Here is a 19,043-nt window from a genome sequence, read left to right as displayed (position 1 = left end):
GAGCTTACTACAAAGAACTGAGTGTTTTCTTAATGATTTCAGATGATCACTGCCAACATTAGTTACAGATATTTCTGACTATGAATGGGAGGACAGAAGCCTGAATGTACGGTCTCAGTGCCACGGGAGACTGGTGATGTGCTTGCTGCTGGAACCCTCAAATACCACAGCTGAAGGGATGTATTGATTCAGTACACAAGTACCGAAAATGAAATGTAGTAATTTTCCCAGGAGTGACACAGTCAGGATTTGAGCCATGTCTAGGCAACTCCAAGACCAAACCATTTCCAATATACTGATCTGATTCCGAAACAGGACAGCCCAATATGGTTACATTATACTCAACCTATAAACTTGTTCATGACAGCGAAATGAATGACAACTCCATTTCTAGATTCTGAGTACTGAAATCTTTCAGCAAAAGACATGACATTTCATCACAAGGTTCCCTAAACCCTCTCTATGTCAAGCTTAGAAGAGCTAAGAAATAAGCAGTAGCAGAATTGTAGAAGTGCTTTAAAAGTCAAACTACACAGACACACCACCTATATACTCCACCTCAGCTTTGCCCACAAGTCTGGTAATAAAAGAACCAGAAGGCAAATTAAGAAAACAACAGACAAGGAGAAAAACGTCTCTTTTTAATTTTTTTATAGTGACAACTTTGACTTGCCCATCAGATAAGAAGACACATTGAAAAGGGAAATTTAAAATTTTAACACACAAAAATACTGAAAGGATCACAGAAAAAGATGGGAGCACAGCTAAAGGTGCTGTGCTCAGGTCAGGTGGCTGAAAGCACTTGTGGGACATTGGCAGGATTTTCAAAGTGCCTTTTACTTTTTTCATTCACAAATTTCACATACATCTTATTCCCAGCTTCTCCTAAAAAATAAGAGGATCTGGCAATGCTGAGCCAGCAGTCTGGCAGCCAGCAACCGTCTGGAACCCATCAGTGGATGCCTCTTTAAACAAGGCCCTCTCTGCAGCCACCATTCCCACCAGTACCATTACTCCTATCTGCCTAACCCAAACTTCTAAGTTAGAGGAACAACTTAAGAGCAGTCTTAGAAAAATGGCAAGAAAGGGCCCATCTTCCTAACAGAAAGGAGACACATGAGAATAGATGAATGACACCTGTTCTACAGATTGGCCCAGAGGCACCCCAAAGGAGGAAGCTGTTAAGACAGCTTCGCCAGACCTCTTAAACATCAAGCTTCCTCTTTAGAGCAGCATGGCACATTTTAGGCAAGGAGAACAGCTTTGCCAGTCTCAAACAAACCTGACCTTCTTTCTGTAACAAAAATTAAGAAGAGCTGAAAGTTTTTAATACATTTTTACATTAACTTGTACTCCATGAAGAAAATGAGTACAAGTGAGCTACTTTGGAATATTCTAGAACAGTGACATTTTATGGTGGTCTACAGAATGACCTCATATAGTAACGAACTAATATTTATGCAAAAAATGAACTTCAATCCATTCCTACCACCATATACAAAACTTAATAGAGCTAAACATTAAACCTAAAACTGTAAAACTTCTAGAAGAAAATAAGAGAAAAATCTTTGTAATGTTGAGTTAGGCAAAGATTTCTTAGAAATATCAACAGTGGTGTGTCCATAAAAGACTGGGAGAAAATGTTTGCAAATCATAGATCTGATAAAGAATTCTCAGAATTCAACAAGAAAAACTGACTAAAAGTAAAAGATGTACACAAACACTTAACCAAAGACATACAAATGGCAAATAAGCATTATTAGTCATTAGACAGGCTCAAATTAAAACTATGAGATATTACCATAAACCCACAAGGATGGCTCAAATTAAAGGAATGATTGTATCAAGTGTTAACAGGGACATAAAGGAACTGGAACTGAGGAAGGACATGTAGCCTAGGACACTGACAACCCTTTCTAAGGTACAATGTGAAGTGCCTCACTGGTTACACCAGTAACAAACAGACTGTATCCAGTACCTGCAGCTGGAGAAAAACAAGAACCAGTTTCTTCCAGCTAGGCTGATCCCTAAGACCATGACCTGACCTTTAGCTAATTATAATCTCATTTGCATTGCAGTTACAATACAATGGGGCATTGCCAAAGCCTGCCCCCAGGAAGTATAAATGCCTCAGGACTTCCTAGGGAGCAACTCTTCTCTGAGTTCCCCAGCAATTTCCTCACAAGTGTGTACTTTCATTTTCAATAAATCACATTAGCTTTCCTGCATCTGTCTCCCTCTTGAATTCTTTCTTGTGAGCAGATGAGAACCCTGTTACCGCTGCTCTGCGTTGGTCCTTTCTTGGACTTCCCCGTGAGCCTCCTATGACACAACTCACACACTAATGGTGGGAACATAAAAACTTTGGAAGACAGTCTGGCCCTTTCTTAGACAGTTAAACACACAGCTACCTTCAGAAGCAGCCACTCCACTCCTTGGTATTTACTCAAGAAAGTGAAAGCATATGTCCACACAAAGACTTGTATATAAATATTCATAGTAGTTTCAGCCAAAAGCTGCACACAATTCAAATGTTCATCAATTAGTAAATGATAAGCAAACTGGTACTTCCATACAAGGACCACCATCCAACAATAAAAAGGAATAATATACTGACACACGCTACAACATAGATGTCAAACTAATTATGTTGAAAGAAAGAGGCTATCCCACACCAAAAGTGCATTCCATATGCTTCAAAGCCAGACCCCTCCAAAAAAAGTACATTCCTTATGATTCATTAATATAAAATTTTAGAAAATGCAAATGATCTATAATGAGAGAAAACAGATCAGTGATTTCCTGAAGCCTGGGTGGGATTACAAAGGGGCAGCAAAAACTTCTGTATGTGAGGGATATGTTCACTCTCAACTGTGAAGGTGGTATACATTACATCAAAAGTTATAAAACTGTGCATTTTAAATATGTGCAGTTTACTGTGTGTCATTTATACCTCAATAGAGCTGTTTTTAAAAAGTTAAACAAGGTGAGATGGTTTACAAAAGAAGATGGGTGCTGCTGTTTAGCCATTAAAAAAATCCGGTGAGTAGTAACATAATACTGTTGATCCCAGGGAAGAGATGTTCCATAAGAGACCCCAAAAGACAGATGCAAAGTAGCAGGTACTCTAGTCCAGATAAGAGAGAAGGAATGTGAATAAAAGTTAGGCAAAAACAAAACACAAAAACTGCTTGGGAAAGAAGAAGCCGTCCCTGGGTATGAGGTATAGACTGAACAAAGATGGTTGGAGTGGGAATGGAAAGGGAGAGATGGATAGAAGAATTTCATGGTTAAGAAGAAACGCTCAGGAAAAGGACACGATTGCTGTCTTCTCCTCTGTCAAAGTTAACTGTGAAACTAGGGGTTCCGAAGGACAAAGAAACACCCCACAGACCACTGAGGCCGAGCCTGAGGTCAGAGTGTGGGCCCCATTGCTGCAACAGTTTCAAAGTCCAGTCTAGGTGAAAAAAGCCTGAAATGAGCCAGCACCAGAGTGCAGGCTCATAGGAAAATCCCACTAACTATTTAAACTACTGTGTTGTCAGAAAAGTCATGACACATGTTTGCAACAGATGGCACTAGTTCATTTTTGGAAGTACTAGAGTCATTCGCATCTATGTTATTGCTATGTCATTTGACAGCTCACAGTGTAGCTTCATTCTGAAAAAAAATTGAGCGATTTGGTTGAGTTTTGGAGATTTTACAAGTTGAAGATGGAAGACCAAAGTGTGCATTTTCACCATATTTTACTGTTTTACTTCCATAAAGGGAAGAACACGTGTCAAGCTTGTGAAAAGTTGCATAAAGTTTATGGTAACAATGCTCTACAAGAACGTCAGTGCCAACAATGGTTCCCAAAATTCTGTGCTGGTGATTTTGATCTCAAGGATGCTCCTCGGTCAAGGAGGCCCACCGAGGTTGATGACAACAAAATAAAGGTATTGATCAAGTCACACCCACGTTACACGACACGAGACACTGCAGAAATATTGAACATCCATCATTCAAGCTTTCAGGACCACCTGAGTAAGCTGGGATACCATAAGCAAGCTCGATATTTGGGTTCCGCATGAACTCAAAGAAGTTCATTTGACGGCACGTATAAACGTCTGCAATGTGCTCATTAAATGTGAGGGAAACAATCCTTTTTTGAAACAACTGATAACTGGTGATGAGAAGTGGATTGTTTACAACAATGTGATGCACAAACAGTCTTGGTCCCGACGTGATGATTCGCCTCAAATGACATCAAAAGCGGAAGCATTCATCAGAGGAAGGTTATGCTCTCAGTGTGGTGGGATTTTAAAGGTTGTCAGGTTTTTCAAGCTCCTACCAAGGAACCAAACAATCAGTTCGAATGTGTACTGTCAGCAATTGGACAGTTTGAACGAATCCATCAACCAGGAACGTCCAGAGCTTGTTAATTGTAAAGGAGTTGTGTTCCATTGCAACAACATGAGACCACACACAAGTTTGATCACCCGTCAAAAATTATTGGAGCTTGGATGGGATGTGTTGCCACACGCACCATACTCTCCTGACCTTATGCCATCAGGCTTCCACTTGTTTCGCTCTCTTCAAAACTCCTTGCGTATAACATTCAATTCAGATGAGGCTGTAAATCAGCACCTTGTTCAGTTTTTCGCAAATAAAGACAGGTCCTTCTATGAACGCGGAATTAAGAAGCTCACTGAAAGATGGCAAAAGGTTATTGAACAAAACGGGCAATATATCATTGATTGATCTTTGTTCTTTATATAAATAAATAACCTTTGAAAAACATAGACAAAAAATACGTCATGACTTCTCCGACGACAAAATATTTTACAAGGTTCAGAGCCAAACCAATTCCACTTTCAATTGTTTCACTAATTTCTAAAATCTGAAAATATTCTCATGCACCTTACATAGAAAATAAACTTTCCTTAAAAACTACAATCAAAGTGCTAAAGTAATCTTAAAAGAAAATTTTAAAATGTTAGCAACATGGAAATTCCACCTATTAACATGGCAAGATGATCTTTAGTTTTTAATCATCAATGCTATTTCATAAATACATGCTCTGGCACAACTATTTATTAACAAGCTATGATCAGAATGAAGATCAGTGTTACGGAAGGACATCAAAAATGCAGTATCTAAAGCTTTACGAGCAGTTAAGAAGTAAGCTTTTATTGCCTTTATCAACAAAGTTAATCTTATGAACCAAGAAATCAATTCAACCTCAAATCCTAATTCTACATCCACTGTTCTCAAAATCCACCCACCTTACTCTCCCAGCTGCATGGACAAAGCTCCTTTGCCACCCAGCACATTCGGCCTGCATACCTGTTTGGAAGGTAGGATTCGCTCCAGGGTACATGTTGGGGGAATAGGCAGGAGCCGCTGTTGTGTAGCCCATGGGGAAACCAGCTGGAGAAAAACACACAGAACAATCTGATGTCATCACCTGAAGGAATAACATGATTTTACAATCAGGGCTCCCAAAGACCCAGTCGTTCTTACCTTCTTCATCAGAACTCCATATTGTCTTAAGGAGCCCAACAGCACTATGTTGGCTGAGCAGTTTCTGCTAGTTGTCTCCTTTCCTCAGAATTGTGATGGGTCACAATCATAATCATGTCTTTTAAACCTGTGAGTAAATGCTTACAACTTTCTACAACTGAAAAAATTCGGCAGAAACTGAGTTACAATGCCAAAAAACAAACAAAAAAACAAATAAAAAACAGACCCAAGCTCAAGTCAGGAAACTCCCAATACTTCTATACTTCCGGCAGTTTTATTCTAGATTCTAATCCCATAATTTATTACTTAGCAATAGTAACAAGAGTGCTGAGAGCATCATGTGCTAAAGGGGTTCTAACTGGGACCAAAAACACCCAGAACTGGGAAAAAGCCAATCTCACAACCCACTTCCAAGCAACTTCATCTTTATTAATACAAATGAGGAATTCTTCATAAAACTAAACCACAACCACTAATAATTCATGCGAACACAAAAGAAACATCAAATAAAACGTGTTACAAATAAAATAAAAAGCGTTATAGTCAAAATTCTGGTTGCCAGCAGATGGAGAATTATGCAGCAGCATTAAGTTAAATATAAAAAAGAACAAGGCCAACCTCTGTGAGCTGGTATGGGATGCTTCCTAGAATACTTAAATTGGCAAAGCAAGGTGAACACCACCTGCATCTCTATTCCAGAAAAGAACATGGTTCAGCTATGAGGAGTGTGTGAGCTCACAGCCTCCAGGAGCAGCACCTTCCCAGGCCACTTCTGCCTGAGGGCCTTCCTGTCACTCCCAGTCCTTGCCTCACACAGCTCCCCACTGAGCTAGCTGAGGCTTCAGCAAACATGTATCATAGTACCCAGGCTCTCCTTACCCATTTCTGCTTCCTCCCCACTAGACCTTTCACAAGCATTATCCTCCCCCAAATGTCTGCATTCCTAATTCCATCTCAGTGTCCACCCCCTTTTGTGTTACAAAGAAGAAATTAGAATGTATGGATACAGCTGGCCTGGAGGCATGATATGGACTAAATGTTTATGTCCCGTTCAATATTATATATTAAAACTGTAACTCCCAACGTGATGGTATTTAAAGATACTCAACTGTACTCATTTCACAACATATACATATATTAAATCATCATACACTTTTAAAAAAACATGTTGTACAACCTAAATATATACAATTTTTATCAATCATTCCCTAACAAAGCTAGGGGGGAAAAAAATCAATCAACATGCTGTCTGCCTAGCAAAAGAAGACACCGACTGGACCACATAAGGTTTTTTGTTTTGTTTTTTTTTTTTAATTGGGGAATTGGGCTAGGGGAACAGCACTGGGGAACTAGGGAGGGGGACTAGCCAAGTCACTGTTCTTCAATCTTGGTCGAGGAGGGTGTCAGTCGCCATCTGGCTCCCTCCCGGTCGGCAGCTCGTAGCCTCTAAGCTCAAAGTGCTGTTTTACAATCTTAGTTGCGGGTGGGCGTAGCCACCATCCCATGCAGGAGTCGAGCCAGCAGCCTTGTTGTTAAGAGCGCATGCTGTATCCACTGAGCCATCCGGGCGGCAGCTCAGATCAAGGTGCTGACTTCAGACTTAGTTGCAGGCGGGCATATCCCACCATCCAACAGGCAGTCTTGTTGTTAAGAGCACGTGCTCTCACCAGCTGAGCCACCCTGACACCTGTTGGCAGCTCAGGGGCAGCTCAGCTCGGGCGCAGCATCACCGGCCCATGTGGGAATCAAACTGGCGGCCCTGTTGCTCACAGCTAGCGCTCTTAAGCTAACTCTTAACCAACTGAGCCACTTGACCGGCCCCCCCCACCTATGATTTTTAATACGCTGCATTACATTCAATGTAAAAACAGTAGGCATCCCAAATAACAGGAGCATATGGCTGAAAAACATAAGAAAACGACAAACTGACACTAGGAACACACCCACAAGTGATCCAGAGACTATAGTCAGCCAACAAGGTCTTTAAAATAACTGTGAGTAGTATGTTGGAGAAAACAGAAGATGGAGTAGATGAAAAGGCTCAATTCAACACATGGGTTTTACAGCAAACTAGAGCAGAATTAGTAAAATGGAAGCAGTTAAGTATAAAATATCTACGTTAAAGCTCAGAGAAATGGAAATACAAAAAAGGGTGAAAGAGACTTGAGACAGCGTGATCTAACATACGAGGCCTGACAATTAAGTTCGCGAACTCATCCTAGAAAAAGTGCTACATACCTCACTGCTGAATATCACTATGGTCACCTTCAAAGTACTCCCCTTGGGAAGCTATGCACCAATGCCAGCACCTAATGCATCCTTCAAAGCAATTTTGGAACTCTTTTTGTGGAATGGCCATCAGAGCTGTCATCGTATTACTCTTGATGTCCTGAATGTCATCAAAATGTATTCCTTTCAATATTTCCTTTATCTTCGGGTAAAGAAAGAAGTCATTGGGGTCCAGATCAGGTGAGTAGGAAGGGTGTTCCAATACAGTTATTTGTTGACTGGCTAAAAACAGACAGTGCCGTGTGAGCTGGTGCATTGTTGTGATGCAAGTGCCATGAATTGGCGAAAAAGTTCAGGTTGTTTTCGTCTAATTATTTCACAAAGCCTTTCAACACTTACAAATAATAAACTGTCCAATTGGTACAAATTCATAATAAATAATCCCTGATATCAAAAAAGGTTAGCAACATCGTTTTGACTCTTGATTTGGACTGATGGAACATTTCTGGTTGTGGATAATTGACTGACTTCCATTGTGCACTTTGACGCTTTGTTTCAGGGTCATACTGGTACACCTATGTTTCATCACCAGTGATTACTTGACCCAAAACATCGTCTTGCCTCTCCAAAAGGTGTTGGCAAACTTTGACTCTCCTTTGCTTTTGTTCATCAGTGAGCTTGACCATTTTTGTACACACCTTTTTCATTCCAAGATTTTCAGTTAAGATTTTCCTGTTTCCCTATCGATATTTACTTGGTCTGCTATGCTTCTCACAGTCAGCCGACAATTTTGACGCACAATTCGACAAATTTTTGCAATGCATTTGTCAGTGCTGCACGTTACTGGTGACACTGACTTCTTTTCACCAGTGATGCATTCTCTCCCCTCAGAAAAACATTTAATCCGTTTGTACACTGCACTTTTCTTCATGGCATTATCCCCATAAACTTGGACTAACATGTCCCTGACTTTTACTTCCACTCTTGCCAACTTTAACAAGAGATTTAATGTTTGTTCGTTGCTCTAATTCAAGCTCGGACATTCTCGCAACGGCACACAAAAACACACAACAGTAATGCACGCTACTCAGCAAGACACCACCACACATCGACATAAACACAGCTGGGAGACACTGATATACCAAGGTTATGAAACCTTACCGAGCTGTTTGTACAGTGCTGCAATGTAAGCGCACGGTGTCAAATTCGCAAACTTAATTGTCACGCCTCATAAATGGAGTTCCAGGAAAGACAGAAAGGGGCAGAAAAAGTATTTGAAGTGCTATTGCTACTGCTGGAAAAAATTAACCCCCAAGAGTCAAGAAGCTCTGTGAGCACTAAGCAAGAGAAATACAAAAAAACAAATCACATCTAGTCACATCTAGTCAGTAAAAACAAAAAAAGGTATTTTAAAAGCAGTGGGGAAATAGGGGTAGGGGGCTAGAGGAGAGACATATTAACTTCAAAGAAACAAAAATAATTTTGACAGAAACCAGAGGACAATACGATTATATATTTAAAATGCTGAGAGCAAGTAACTGCAAACCTAAAATTGTACAGTAGGTCAAAAAAAAAAAAAAACCACCAAAAAGCCTCCCCTCCTCCCACAAATGTTGCCACACATCAAATCCCTGGAACCTGTAAATATTACCTTATTTGGAAAAAGCGTCTTCATAAATACATGTTAAGGACCTTAACATCATCCTGGATTACCCAGGGGGCCCTAAAGCCAATGACAAGTGTCCTTACAAGAAACACACCAAGGAGATGTGACCACAGAAGCAGAAATTGGACAGATATGGCCACAAGGCCACATGTCTATGAATGCTGAAAGCCATCAGAAACTACAGGAAACAAGAAAGACTTCTCCCCTCAAGCCTCCAGAGGGAGTGGTACCCTGCTGACACCTTCATTTTGCCCTTCTGACCTCCACAACTGTGAGAGAATAAATGTCTGTGGTTTTCAAGCCACCAACTCTGTGGTAATTTGTTATAGCAGCCACAGGAAACTAATACAATCAGCAAAAATATGCTACGAAAATAAAGCAAAATAAAGGCACCTTCACAAACAAAAACAAAATTCAATGCTAGCAGACCTGCAACCATAAACAAAACCAAAAATGTACAAATAAACAAAAATCTATAGGAAGCGGTCCCAGTTAAAGGAAAATGATCCAGACAGAAACATGTATATACAGAAAGCAAGGAAGAGCACTGCAAATAATAAATGTGGGAGTTAATATAAATGTTGACTGCACAAAGTGAAAACAGTGATGTCTTAAGGCATGGCAACAATAAACAAAAGGAGGAAGGGGGTAAAAATGTTGTAATCTTTAGAGTCATCACTAGAATAGTAAAAGGATTTTTTTAAGTTAACAAGGAAAAATTGCATAAAAAAAATATTTGATTAATCCAAAAGAAAAAGAAACTGAACAAAAAAAGGGTGCTATCAATTAGAAAATAGTACATGTAAACCAATTATATCAGTAATTATATTACTACAATTAAAAGATGAAGAAGCTGGGAAGTGTACCTTCTTTTCCATTAAATATACATTTTTAAAAGTTATAGACCAGCCTCTCCATGTGCTGGTGAGGATATAAAATGGTATGAAAGCATTTTCCCGTAATGTCTTATCAGTTTTTAGTAATGAAGTTATGCTGGCTTCAAAATTCTGTAGGTACATTAATTCCTTATATTGACACCACCTACCCTATCCCTGAATAAAATACCCAGAATGGTTACTAGTTTCTGCATTGAATCCTTGTTGATACAGACTTTTATGAAAGTCAAGGAGACTAAAAATACCAAAACCAAAAAAAACAGCAAGACAGGTGTAAAGAAATAAAGAGATACTATACAAAATTAAAACTGCTTTAACTCTACAGAAATTTTCTTTTAAATGCAATTTCAAGGCAAAAAAAACCAAAACACAAAAAACAAAGAACAAAAACCTTAAAAAATCTTTTACTCCAATGCTCTTGCTCCTGACCAGAGGTCAGCAAATACAGGCCACAGGACAAATGTAGCCCACCATTTCCTTTCAGTTGCACTGAAACAGACACACTAATTATTGTCAACTACTGCTTTTGTGCTGGAAAAACAGAGCTGAGTAATTACCAGAGATAGTGTGACCCACAGAGCCTAAAGTATCTACTACCTAGACCTTTACATAAAGTTTGACCAACCAAAGAGCAGGAACAAAGTTTATGTACATATCTCAGTATCCTCACAACCTTACCCAGATCATTTGCCCCCCTCAAAACCAGTGTATGACAGGCAATCAATGTTTTATTATAAGGACTATCAGGTAATCCCTATTTGTCTGGCTGTGGATCTACTCAGGATTTTGTTCAATAATTTATCTGTCTGCTTAAACTAGTGTTAATATTTTAAAGATAGGTTTTATCACTAAATTACCTTTTATCAATTATGGAAAACTCTGTCACTCCTTTTCTTGTAGTCTCTCTCCTCAATCCTTCTGGTGCTCTTAATTCTTCTCAAATCTTCTCATTCTAACATCTCTATTTCTTAACCAGTCTATTTCCCCCTTTCCTTATATTGGATTCGGATTCGCTCTTTAGTAATGTTTTACCTACAATGTAACCTGAATTTTGTTCAAATGCCTTTTTTTTTTTCATTTAAGTTCCAGTTGGTTCTTTCTGTTTACCCAGTGTCTTCGTTCCCCTCTCATGTTTTGATTCTTTCTTTTAAATCTTCAGTTATCTTAAACATGTTTTATGATGTAGTTTCTACTCGATGTTTTATTCCTGTACTCTGTCATGCCTGGTGACTCCTGATGAATAATGCTACACGATTGATTAATAAGTCCTGCACTGTTAAAAGCAGTTTGTGGGGCAACCCTCAGAACCTGGATTGAGAACACGTGCCCCACAGCAGTTCTGCACTTGCCCTGTCAGGTGCTCCAGGGAATTCTGCAAGCTGAAGGCTGTTTTCTGTTAAGTTTCTCAATATGGGCTCCCTGGGAAGTACAAATAATATAAAGCAGAGTCTCAAACATCCCTAAATGGTTACATATTCTTAGGAAAAATTTCCCCCCTTCCCAGAGCCCAAACAGAAACAAATTTCGTTCTGGGCCAGTAAATGGATTGTTTCCGTCTGCCTTTTCCCTGGGAGTACCACCATCTGGAGGAACCAGACTGATGAGGGGTTCCTACTTCAACTCCCAGTCTCACAAGTGCTTATGGCCTCACTTACTGTCCCCATGTGGGCTGTTTAAAGACAAACATTAAATGCCCCCAGGACAGGCACAGCATCAGCTCAATGACCAAATGTACTGGTTTTTACACCACTTTCATATTTAACTGCAGGTATTTCTTTCTTGTAAGCTCAGTTATATATTTTTTTAATGTCTTATTCAAATTTCCAGGGGTTTTTTATTTTTTAATCAACAGGATTTTATGGTTACCTATTTCACCATATTATCAAAACCCCAGATAAAACTTTAACATTATCAATTACTCCTTGTTCAAAGTCACCAATTAGAACAAGCATTTGCCATTTCTGACCAGCCAGCTCCTATTCCCCCACATTTTGCTTCACCCCATCCCTCATAGTCCCTGTTTGACTAGCTGACTCTGATAAGGGTAGGGAATGTTCTTGACCTACATTTATTAGTGGACTCACCTCCCTGGCCCAGGGATAAAAGCTGAGTCCAAATAGAACAAAGCACAGTACTGGTCTGAACAGAGAAAAAGAACGCTCATGGGGTTTTCCTGTAGAGCAGAGATAAAAGAAGGCTGGTAGCTGAGGGACTGACGGGGGCTGCTTAACATAGAAACCACAGGGGAGAAGTGTGACCTGTGACCAACGCTGAGCCAATACTGAGGAAGTAATGCTAAGTCCAGGAAGGACAGAAACTAGATCCTAGTCCCAAATCTTTGAAGCTGCCAGGGCCCTTGATTTTTCATTTCTATGAGCAACACATTTTCTTCCTTGTTTAAGCCACTTTGAGCTGGGTTTGTCAACTGAAGGCATTCTTAGTGACATGGAAATTTACCAAGTGTTCAAAGTTCAATAATGGAAACAAAATCGTACTTGCTTACCTGGATAACCAATTCCTTTGGCATTTGCATAGGGAACTCCAGAAGACCCAGGGCTATAAACAGGATTCATGATTTCAAGAACTAAAAAGGGGGGAAAAGGAGTGATTTAGTCAAACACCTTTGTTCTCAGGTTTCTCTCCAGCACCAGTCTCAAAAGAGCAGGTAGCAAGAGTTTTTCCTCTCCTTTACATAAACAAGGCATCTCATGCGGCTGCCAACCAACAGAGAACAGAAAAGCTACAGACCAGTCCTAACAGACACCAACCAAAACGCTGTAATCTTTCCTTTACTACTGCTTCAGTCCATCAGAAGCTAAGTGAAAAAAGTGTTCTCTATGTCCCTGCTTAAAACAGTGAAAAGAAATCTGTAAATAATCTGAATGTCCTTACAGAAAATAGTCAAGTACACCAGTCTATCCAGAACATGTAATATTGTGCGGTTGCTTCTTAAAGTTTTTATAAATATAAGATTGACACAATATTGAGTGAAAAAAAGAAGGGTATAATACTGCATTATGCAATACTGCATTATTCACTACCTGAATAACTGTCTAATTTTTTACACTTCTAAACCAAAAGCAGATGCCAGTGTGCAGTGACAGCTACAACTAGAGAGGAAAGAAAAGTCTAGGTCCATGTTGTACAACAGCACTTCCTGCAACCAGGCAGATGTTCTCTACCTGGGCCACTGAATGAGAAAACACAAGGTGCACTTTGGGAACACTGGGCAGGAGGGCTAGTCTGGAGCTTAGGCTACATGTAGGGAATTAGCAAAGATGATTATGGAGACATAGGTTAGGTTAGAACCATCATGTGGAAACCCTTAAATGTGGGGTTGAGCAGGAGATGTCACTTGGTAGGCAGTGAAGCTCATGAATAGCACAGCAGTTAGAAATAAGACTTAGCATCTGAGCTGGCAATTCCATTCCTAGGTGGAAGCTGCCCAAGAGAAGTGAAAATACACATCCACACATAAATTTGTACACTAACGTTTATAAAAGCATTATTCATAATGGCCAAAAATTGTAAACAGTCAAAGCACTGAACACCACAATGACCTGACTTACAGTCTAAAACAATAATAAAACTCTACTCTACATTTGCCACTAAAAAATGTATAGAATTGCATTTGAATTCTAAATACCATTAGTTCCAAACTACTCAAGAGGTTACCTTTCCTAAAAACACTTTTACTTCCCCAGAGACTAATAATAAATATTTCCTAAAGTGATTAAAAAAACTTAATGAATTAAAAATTATAAGAAAATATGATAAAGGATTGATGAAGGAAAATGCTGCAGTTCCCTCTCCAGTATTACTCCAACTTGCACAGGGTAATACGAAGACAAGGTCTGTGAACTAACATCAAACAGCTCCTTAAGTTACTTGCTCAAATGATGAGAAATTTCCCCAACACTTGTGCCTCAAGGGCAGGGAAAATACCTTATTCAGCCCTGTCTCCCTGTCTCTCACTCGTGCATGGCACAGAGGTGGCTCATAAATATCTTCTGAATGTTCTTAAATAAAAGAACTATCCAACAGAAAATATAGGACTTTTCAAATATGTGGAGACATTTATTTATAATCTAATTGAGAATTATTAAAATATATCTGTTTATTGGTTAGTGAATATGAAAGCTGAACCCACTGACCAATTTTAACATCACTAAGAATCAAACTACTTAACATTATCTGCATCCTCATGTGATGGAATTACTCTGCATTACCTAAGGTGTACTGCTACAAAAACACTAAAATCTGAATCTAATGGAGCCTATACATCTAACGTCTAGTTTACAGGAAAAGATAGGAGTTGGAGGAATATGCTGAACAATACCATGACACAATCATGAACCCAAAAGGTGGGGCTTTCTGGGACAAATAGCCCAGTTTCTTCGGTAAGTCAATGGTCTGCAAAAAGGTGGAGGGGTTGTGAGAAGGACAGTTCTAGAATAAAACAAATTTAGACAGAAAGACTATAGGTGGATTTTGTGTGGATCCTGGTTTACATTGAAAAAAACAGTAAAAGTATTTTAGAGATTTTTGGATAAACTGAGTATGGGGCAGGTATCAAATGGCATTAAACAACTGTTGTTAATTTTGTTAGGTGTGATAATAGTATTTTGGTTATGTAAAGATGTATCATTTTTTAGAAACACATATGAAAGCATATAAAGATAAAAATGACATGTCTATAATGTAAACTATTTCTACAAAAAAAGGGAAACTACAGCAAAATGCTAATCATTGTTACATCAAGATGTTGGGTACATGGCTGTACATTGTACTGTTAAAATTTTTTAATTTTCATAATGAAAAAGTAAGGGGGAAAACCACCATCACCTCTGTGCCTAGGAGTCTATAATAGTTCCACTAGCCATTCAGAAACTCCCAATTTCTCAGTCTGATCTGGTATGGACAATGGATCCTAATAAAAAGGCTGGATCTAGAGGATATCGCTTTTTTTTTTAAGTTTCCCATTTGGAATGACTCAACTGTCAGAATTCCTATGAGTAGCTTGACCTTGCATCAGAAACCTCAGATTTACCTTTAAAAAAGATGACAGCAAAAATTCTTCGATTTGAAAATCCAATAATAATCAGAGGGGAAGTATATTTAAGACCCATCACTATACTACTTTCTCTAGTTTCAAAACATGCCACGACCTAAATAAAGTTCCCACACAAAATAGTAATTATAAAATTTTAAAGGCCATATACATTAGCATTTCATATCAACAGAACTAATCTCAAGGGACTTAAAAAAATCTATCTCTGAGACACCAACATACAAGATACAATACCCTTGGGCCGGCCGAGAGGCACGATGGTTAAGAACTGGCTTGGGATGCCAGAGGGCCCCGGTTCGGATCCCACATATGAGGGCCAGTGACACTGCCCTCCACAGCTAAGATGCTGAACAACAGCTCAACCTGGAGCTGTGCTGCCCTGAGTCGCCGGCAGCGGTGTAGGCTGCAGCCCCTGTGGCAGTGGGTTGCCATAGGCTACCGTGTGTAGCCAGTTGCCAGCGTGAGCGGCCAGCAGCCGCAGTGAGCAGCCGTCCAGAAGCCGGCGACTGATGTGCCTCGCCTGGGAAGAGCGCAATGATGGTGCCAATGAAGCAACGTCTTCCACAACTAGACTGAAGAACAAAACGACAGCAACTTGTCTGTTCCCCTTCCCCCAACTCCCCAGCACTGTTCCCATCCCCCCAATTCCCCAATAAAAATCTTAAAAAAAAAAAGATACAATACCCTTTAGTACAATCAATATTGGCAATTCTCAGTAATGTCTGATATCATCAAGAAGAGTATATAATAGAAGAAAGTTCTCAACTCCTCCAAACTTTATCTTCACCACCAAGGTTTGCAATCTATTGGGAGAAACTCATGTATTTCTGTTCAGAACAACTGGAATGACTTCAAAGGTGTACAGTGAAACACAGACATGAGAAAAGTAACTATTACTCTATTATAAAAATGGGGAAGTTAAAATTTGGGTTGTCTGAAAAGTCATGACGTATTTTTTCTGTTTTTCACTGCAAAAATGCGTCATGACTTTTCCGAAAACCCAATAATATTTTTTAAATGCACTTAAGATTTTTTTCCCAATTCTAATCCTGTTTCTGTGGCATTACACTACTCATTGTCCCGATATTTGAAAATGCAGATAATTTTAGCTTTACAATCTAACCTTTAAAATGGAAATGAGCTGAAAGGCAGCTGTAGAGCAGAATAACTAAAAATCCTAACAAATAAACATAACAGTGCCTGATGTGAGGGCAGGAGCAACAGCAGCAGATGGTGCGTCCTCCTTGGTGCTTCCTCCCTTCCTCTTGGGTTGCAGGAGCTTGCCCAACACACAGCCCAATCCTCCCACTATTCCGAAAGGCAGGAGGCAGGAAAAGGGGGCGCTACCTGCTTGTCATGACTTTTCAGTCACCACTAACACCCACCAGAACGCCAGGAAGAGGCTGTGTCCAACTTTCTTAAAGCCTTCGGGGACCTCTACCAGATCTGAGTTTCAAAACACGACTAAACGTACGAGACACTAGCTGCAAGCCCGCTTAGCTTAAAGAGCAACACAAATCTCCAGGGAACAGCCTTCAATTGTTCAAGTCTTGGCTGTCACTGAAAAAGTACCCTACTACTTCTTTACTTACCTAAAACAAAAACTTTTAATCTAGCTTTTCATGTACTGTTTGGAAAAACAATTTCAAATTATACAAGGATGAGTTAAGAATTTAAGGAGTGGGAACTAAACAGACCTTTTCATTTAAAAAATTTTTTTGCATGCCAAAACACTCAAAAATATTTTATGTATGACTTTAATTAAACGTTAACTCGTACATTAAATGCACACTTATATCCACTATAACGAGAAATACCCAGTTTGTGGGCATGTTGTAAACGTGTACCTCTCTTTTACAAAGTTAACCCAGACAGCGTCCTTTTTGAAGAAAATATTAAAAGCCTTTCAAGTTGGAGGGCGAACACTAAGCTTCCGCCAGGGAAATAAAATAATTTTACTTCGTAGGTAGACAGTTTACACACTTGAATTAAAATCATCGGAACCTAAACCTAAGTTACAGAAACAAATCGTTGCTTCCCCATTTTTCATCCATTTTCCTGATCTAACCTAACTCAGACATTAAAAAGACCCAGAAAGCATTCTTGTTCACTTACTCTACCTGAGCAGCAGCCCCCGCCACCCACACCGCACCTGCCCGCGCCCACCTCCGCGTCCCAGTCTCCGCGTCCCAAGCCCTCCTTATCCGGCCCGGCCCTGCGGGATAAAGCGCAGGGGTTCCCTTCCGGGGTGCACAGCGACCCGAGCGGCGGGTTCCACCTTGGAGCCGCCCCAGGCCAGCCGCACAAAGCACCGCACTTCCGGCAGGGCAGTCGGGCGAGCCTCTGCCCAGGCCCACTGTCCGCTCCGCCTGGGGTCTCCCGTCCGCACTCACCGCGCAGCTGCGACGACGGCGGCCTGAGCCACGGGGACCAACGCACGCCGGCCCGAGGCGGGCTTGGCGTTGGGTCTCTGCGAAGGTAGAGCGCCGCGGAGGCCTGCTCTGATGCGAGGACTGAGCCGCGATGTACCGGTCTCTGCCGAAGCCTCGGCCTGGCCCGACTATCCGCAACCAGCGCTCCCTGCCGAAGCTGCGCAGCCACCGGCCGCCGACCTCACTTCCGCCTGGAGCGCGCCGCAGCGGGAGCGCACCAACACGTGACTCAACTGCACCTTCCGGGCTCGGAAGGAGACGTGCGCGCTCCCGTCGGCGTCTAAGAGCCTCTGGGATGTAGAGACAGCGATGATCCACGTGACTTGAGGAGCTTGGAGAGCGCAGTCAGAGGCCTATTGCACTGGTGCGGGTAGTTGTCTCTCGGCCCTTCCGAATAAACGCTCGTATAAAATGTTTTTCTTCAAGCTATTTTTGAGCACCTAATGATGCAATATGGAAGGAAGAACATATTAGAACATAATTATAGCGTTATATTAACGTCTTATGAGAAAAGTGTATTTGATTTCGTATTTTTAAAACAGCTGCTGCCCTGCAGGAACCTTCCTTTAAACGCAGATGTAAGGTCGTGATGCTGGCGGGTGACCCACTCCTGGCTGTGATGCTCAATGATGACAGCAGAGCACCAAGCTCAACCCCTGCAGCTAGGGCTGATCTGGTCCGGGTGGGGGTAAATGCTACCCCACCAAGTGCACGGTTCACCGACAAATGCACAAGTACCACACAGTGGCCACCAGCGTGGGCACAGCGCTCACTCTGCTAGTCACTGTTTTCAATGTTCTGCGTTAAGTCATTTAATACTCATAATAAATCATTTTAGAAATGAAGAAATTAAGGCACGAAGAGATTGACAAACTTCTTCAAAAACACACACTAACTACTAGGAAGCCAACCCAGAATTCAAACTCCAGCTTCTGGCTTCAGAGCGCTTGTTCTTATAGAAGGATTTCTGGCTTTTAGCTTTCCTATGTTGACCCCAAAAAGGACTCCTTGTGGTTAACTGGGCACAAATTCATAATCAGAGTCTAGCAGCCATTTTTTACAGAGGCCTCTCACGCCTGCCTGCTGCATATAAGGGAAAAGCCACAGGCTGAGCTGCCAAGCCTCCTGCATTGAGTTCCTGCCTTCTGAGCCCCATCTTATAAATGAGTTCCTGGAGCCATATTTTGACCAATGGGCTGAGACCTCTGTGTGATCAGAGGTGTGCAGTTATATCCTCATTTGCA

The 19,043-nt window shown here is 40.8% G+C and overlaps 1 protein-coding gene across 3 annotated transcripts in view; it reads right to left on the bottom strand.

The window, feature by feature from the left end:
* FAM168B (family with sequence similarity 168 member B) overlaps nucleotides 1-18,063 on the bottom strand; it is a 32,762-nt gene extending 14,699 nt beyond the window's left edge. Inside the window, exons 1-3 of one of the 3 annotated variants that reach the window (XM_019629408.1) lie at nucleotides 17,761-18,063; nucleotides 12,800-12,880; nucleotides 5,329-5,449 (exon numbers count right to left, since the gene is read on the bottom strand). In XM_019629408.1, coding sequence (XP_019484953.1) covers nucleotides 5,329-5,449; nucleotides 12,800-12,869 — 191 coding nt within the window. In that variant the 5' untranslated portion in view covers nucleotides 12,870-12,880; nucleotides 17,761-18,063. Of the gene's footprint in view, nucleotides 1-5,328; nucleotides 5,450-12,799; nucleotides 12,881-17,533; nucleotides 17,626-17,760 lie in introns of those variants that run through there. The other 2 variants (XM_019629410.1, XM_019629409.1) reach the window with 2 other exon arrangements.
* Between the last annotated feature and the right edge of the window lie 980 nt (nucleotides 18,064-19,043).

The sequence above is a fragment of the Hipposideros armiger genome, unplaced genomic scaffold, assembly GCF_001890085.2.
Source record: "Hipposideros armiger isolate ML-2016 unplaced genomic scaffold, ASM189008v1 scaffold_853, whole genome shotgun sequence".
Taxonomy (NCBI): Eukaryota; Metazoa; Chordata; class Mammalia; order Chiroptera; family Hipposideridae; genus Hipposideros; species Hipposideros armiger.
The sequence above is the reverse complement of the archived record's forward strand: the minus strand, read 5'-3'. Positions and strand labels throughout refer to the sequence as shown.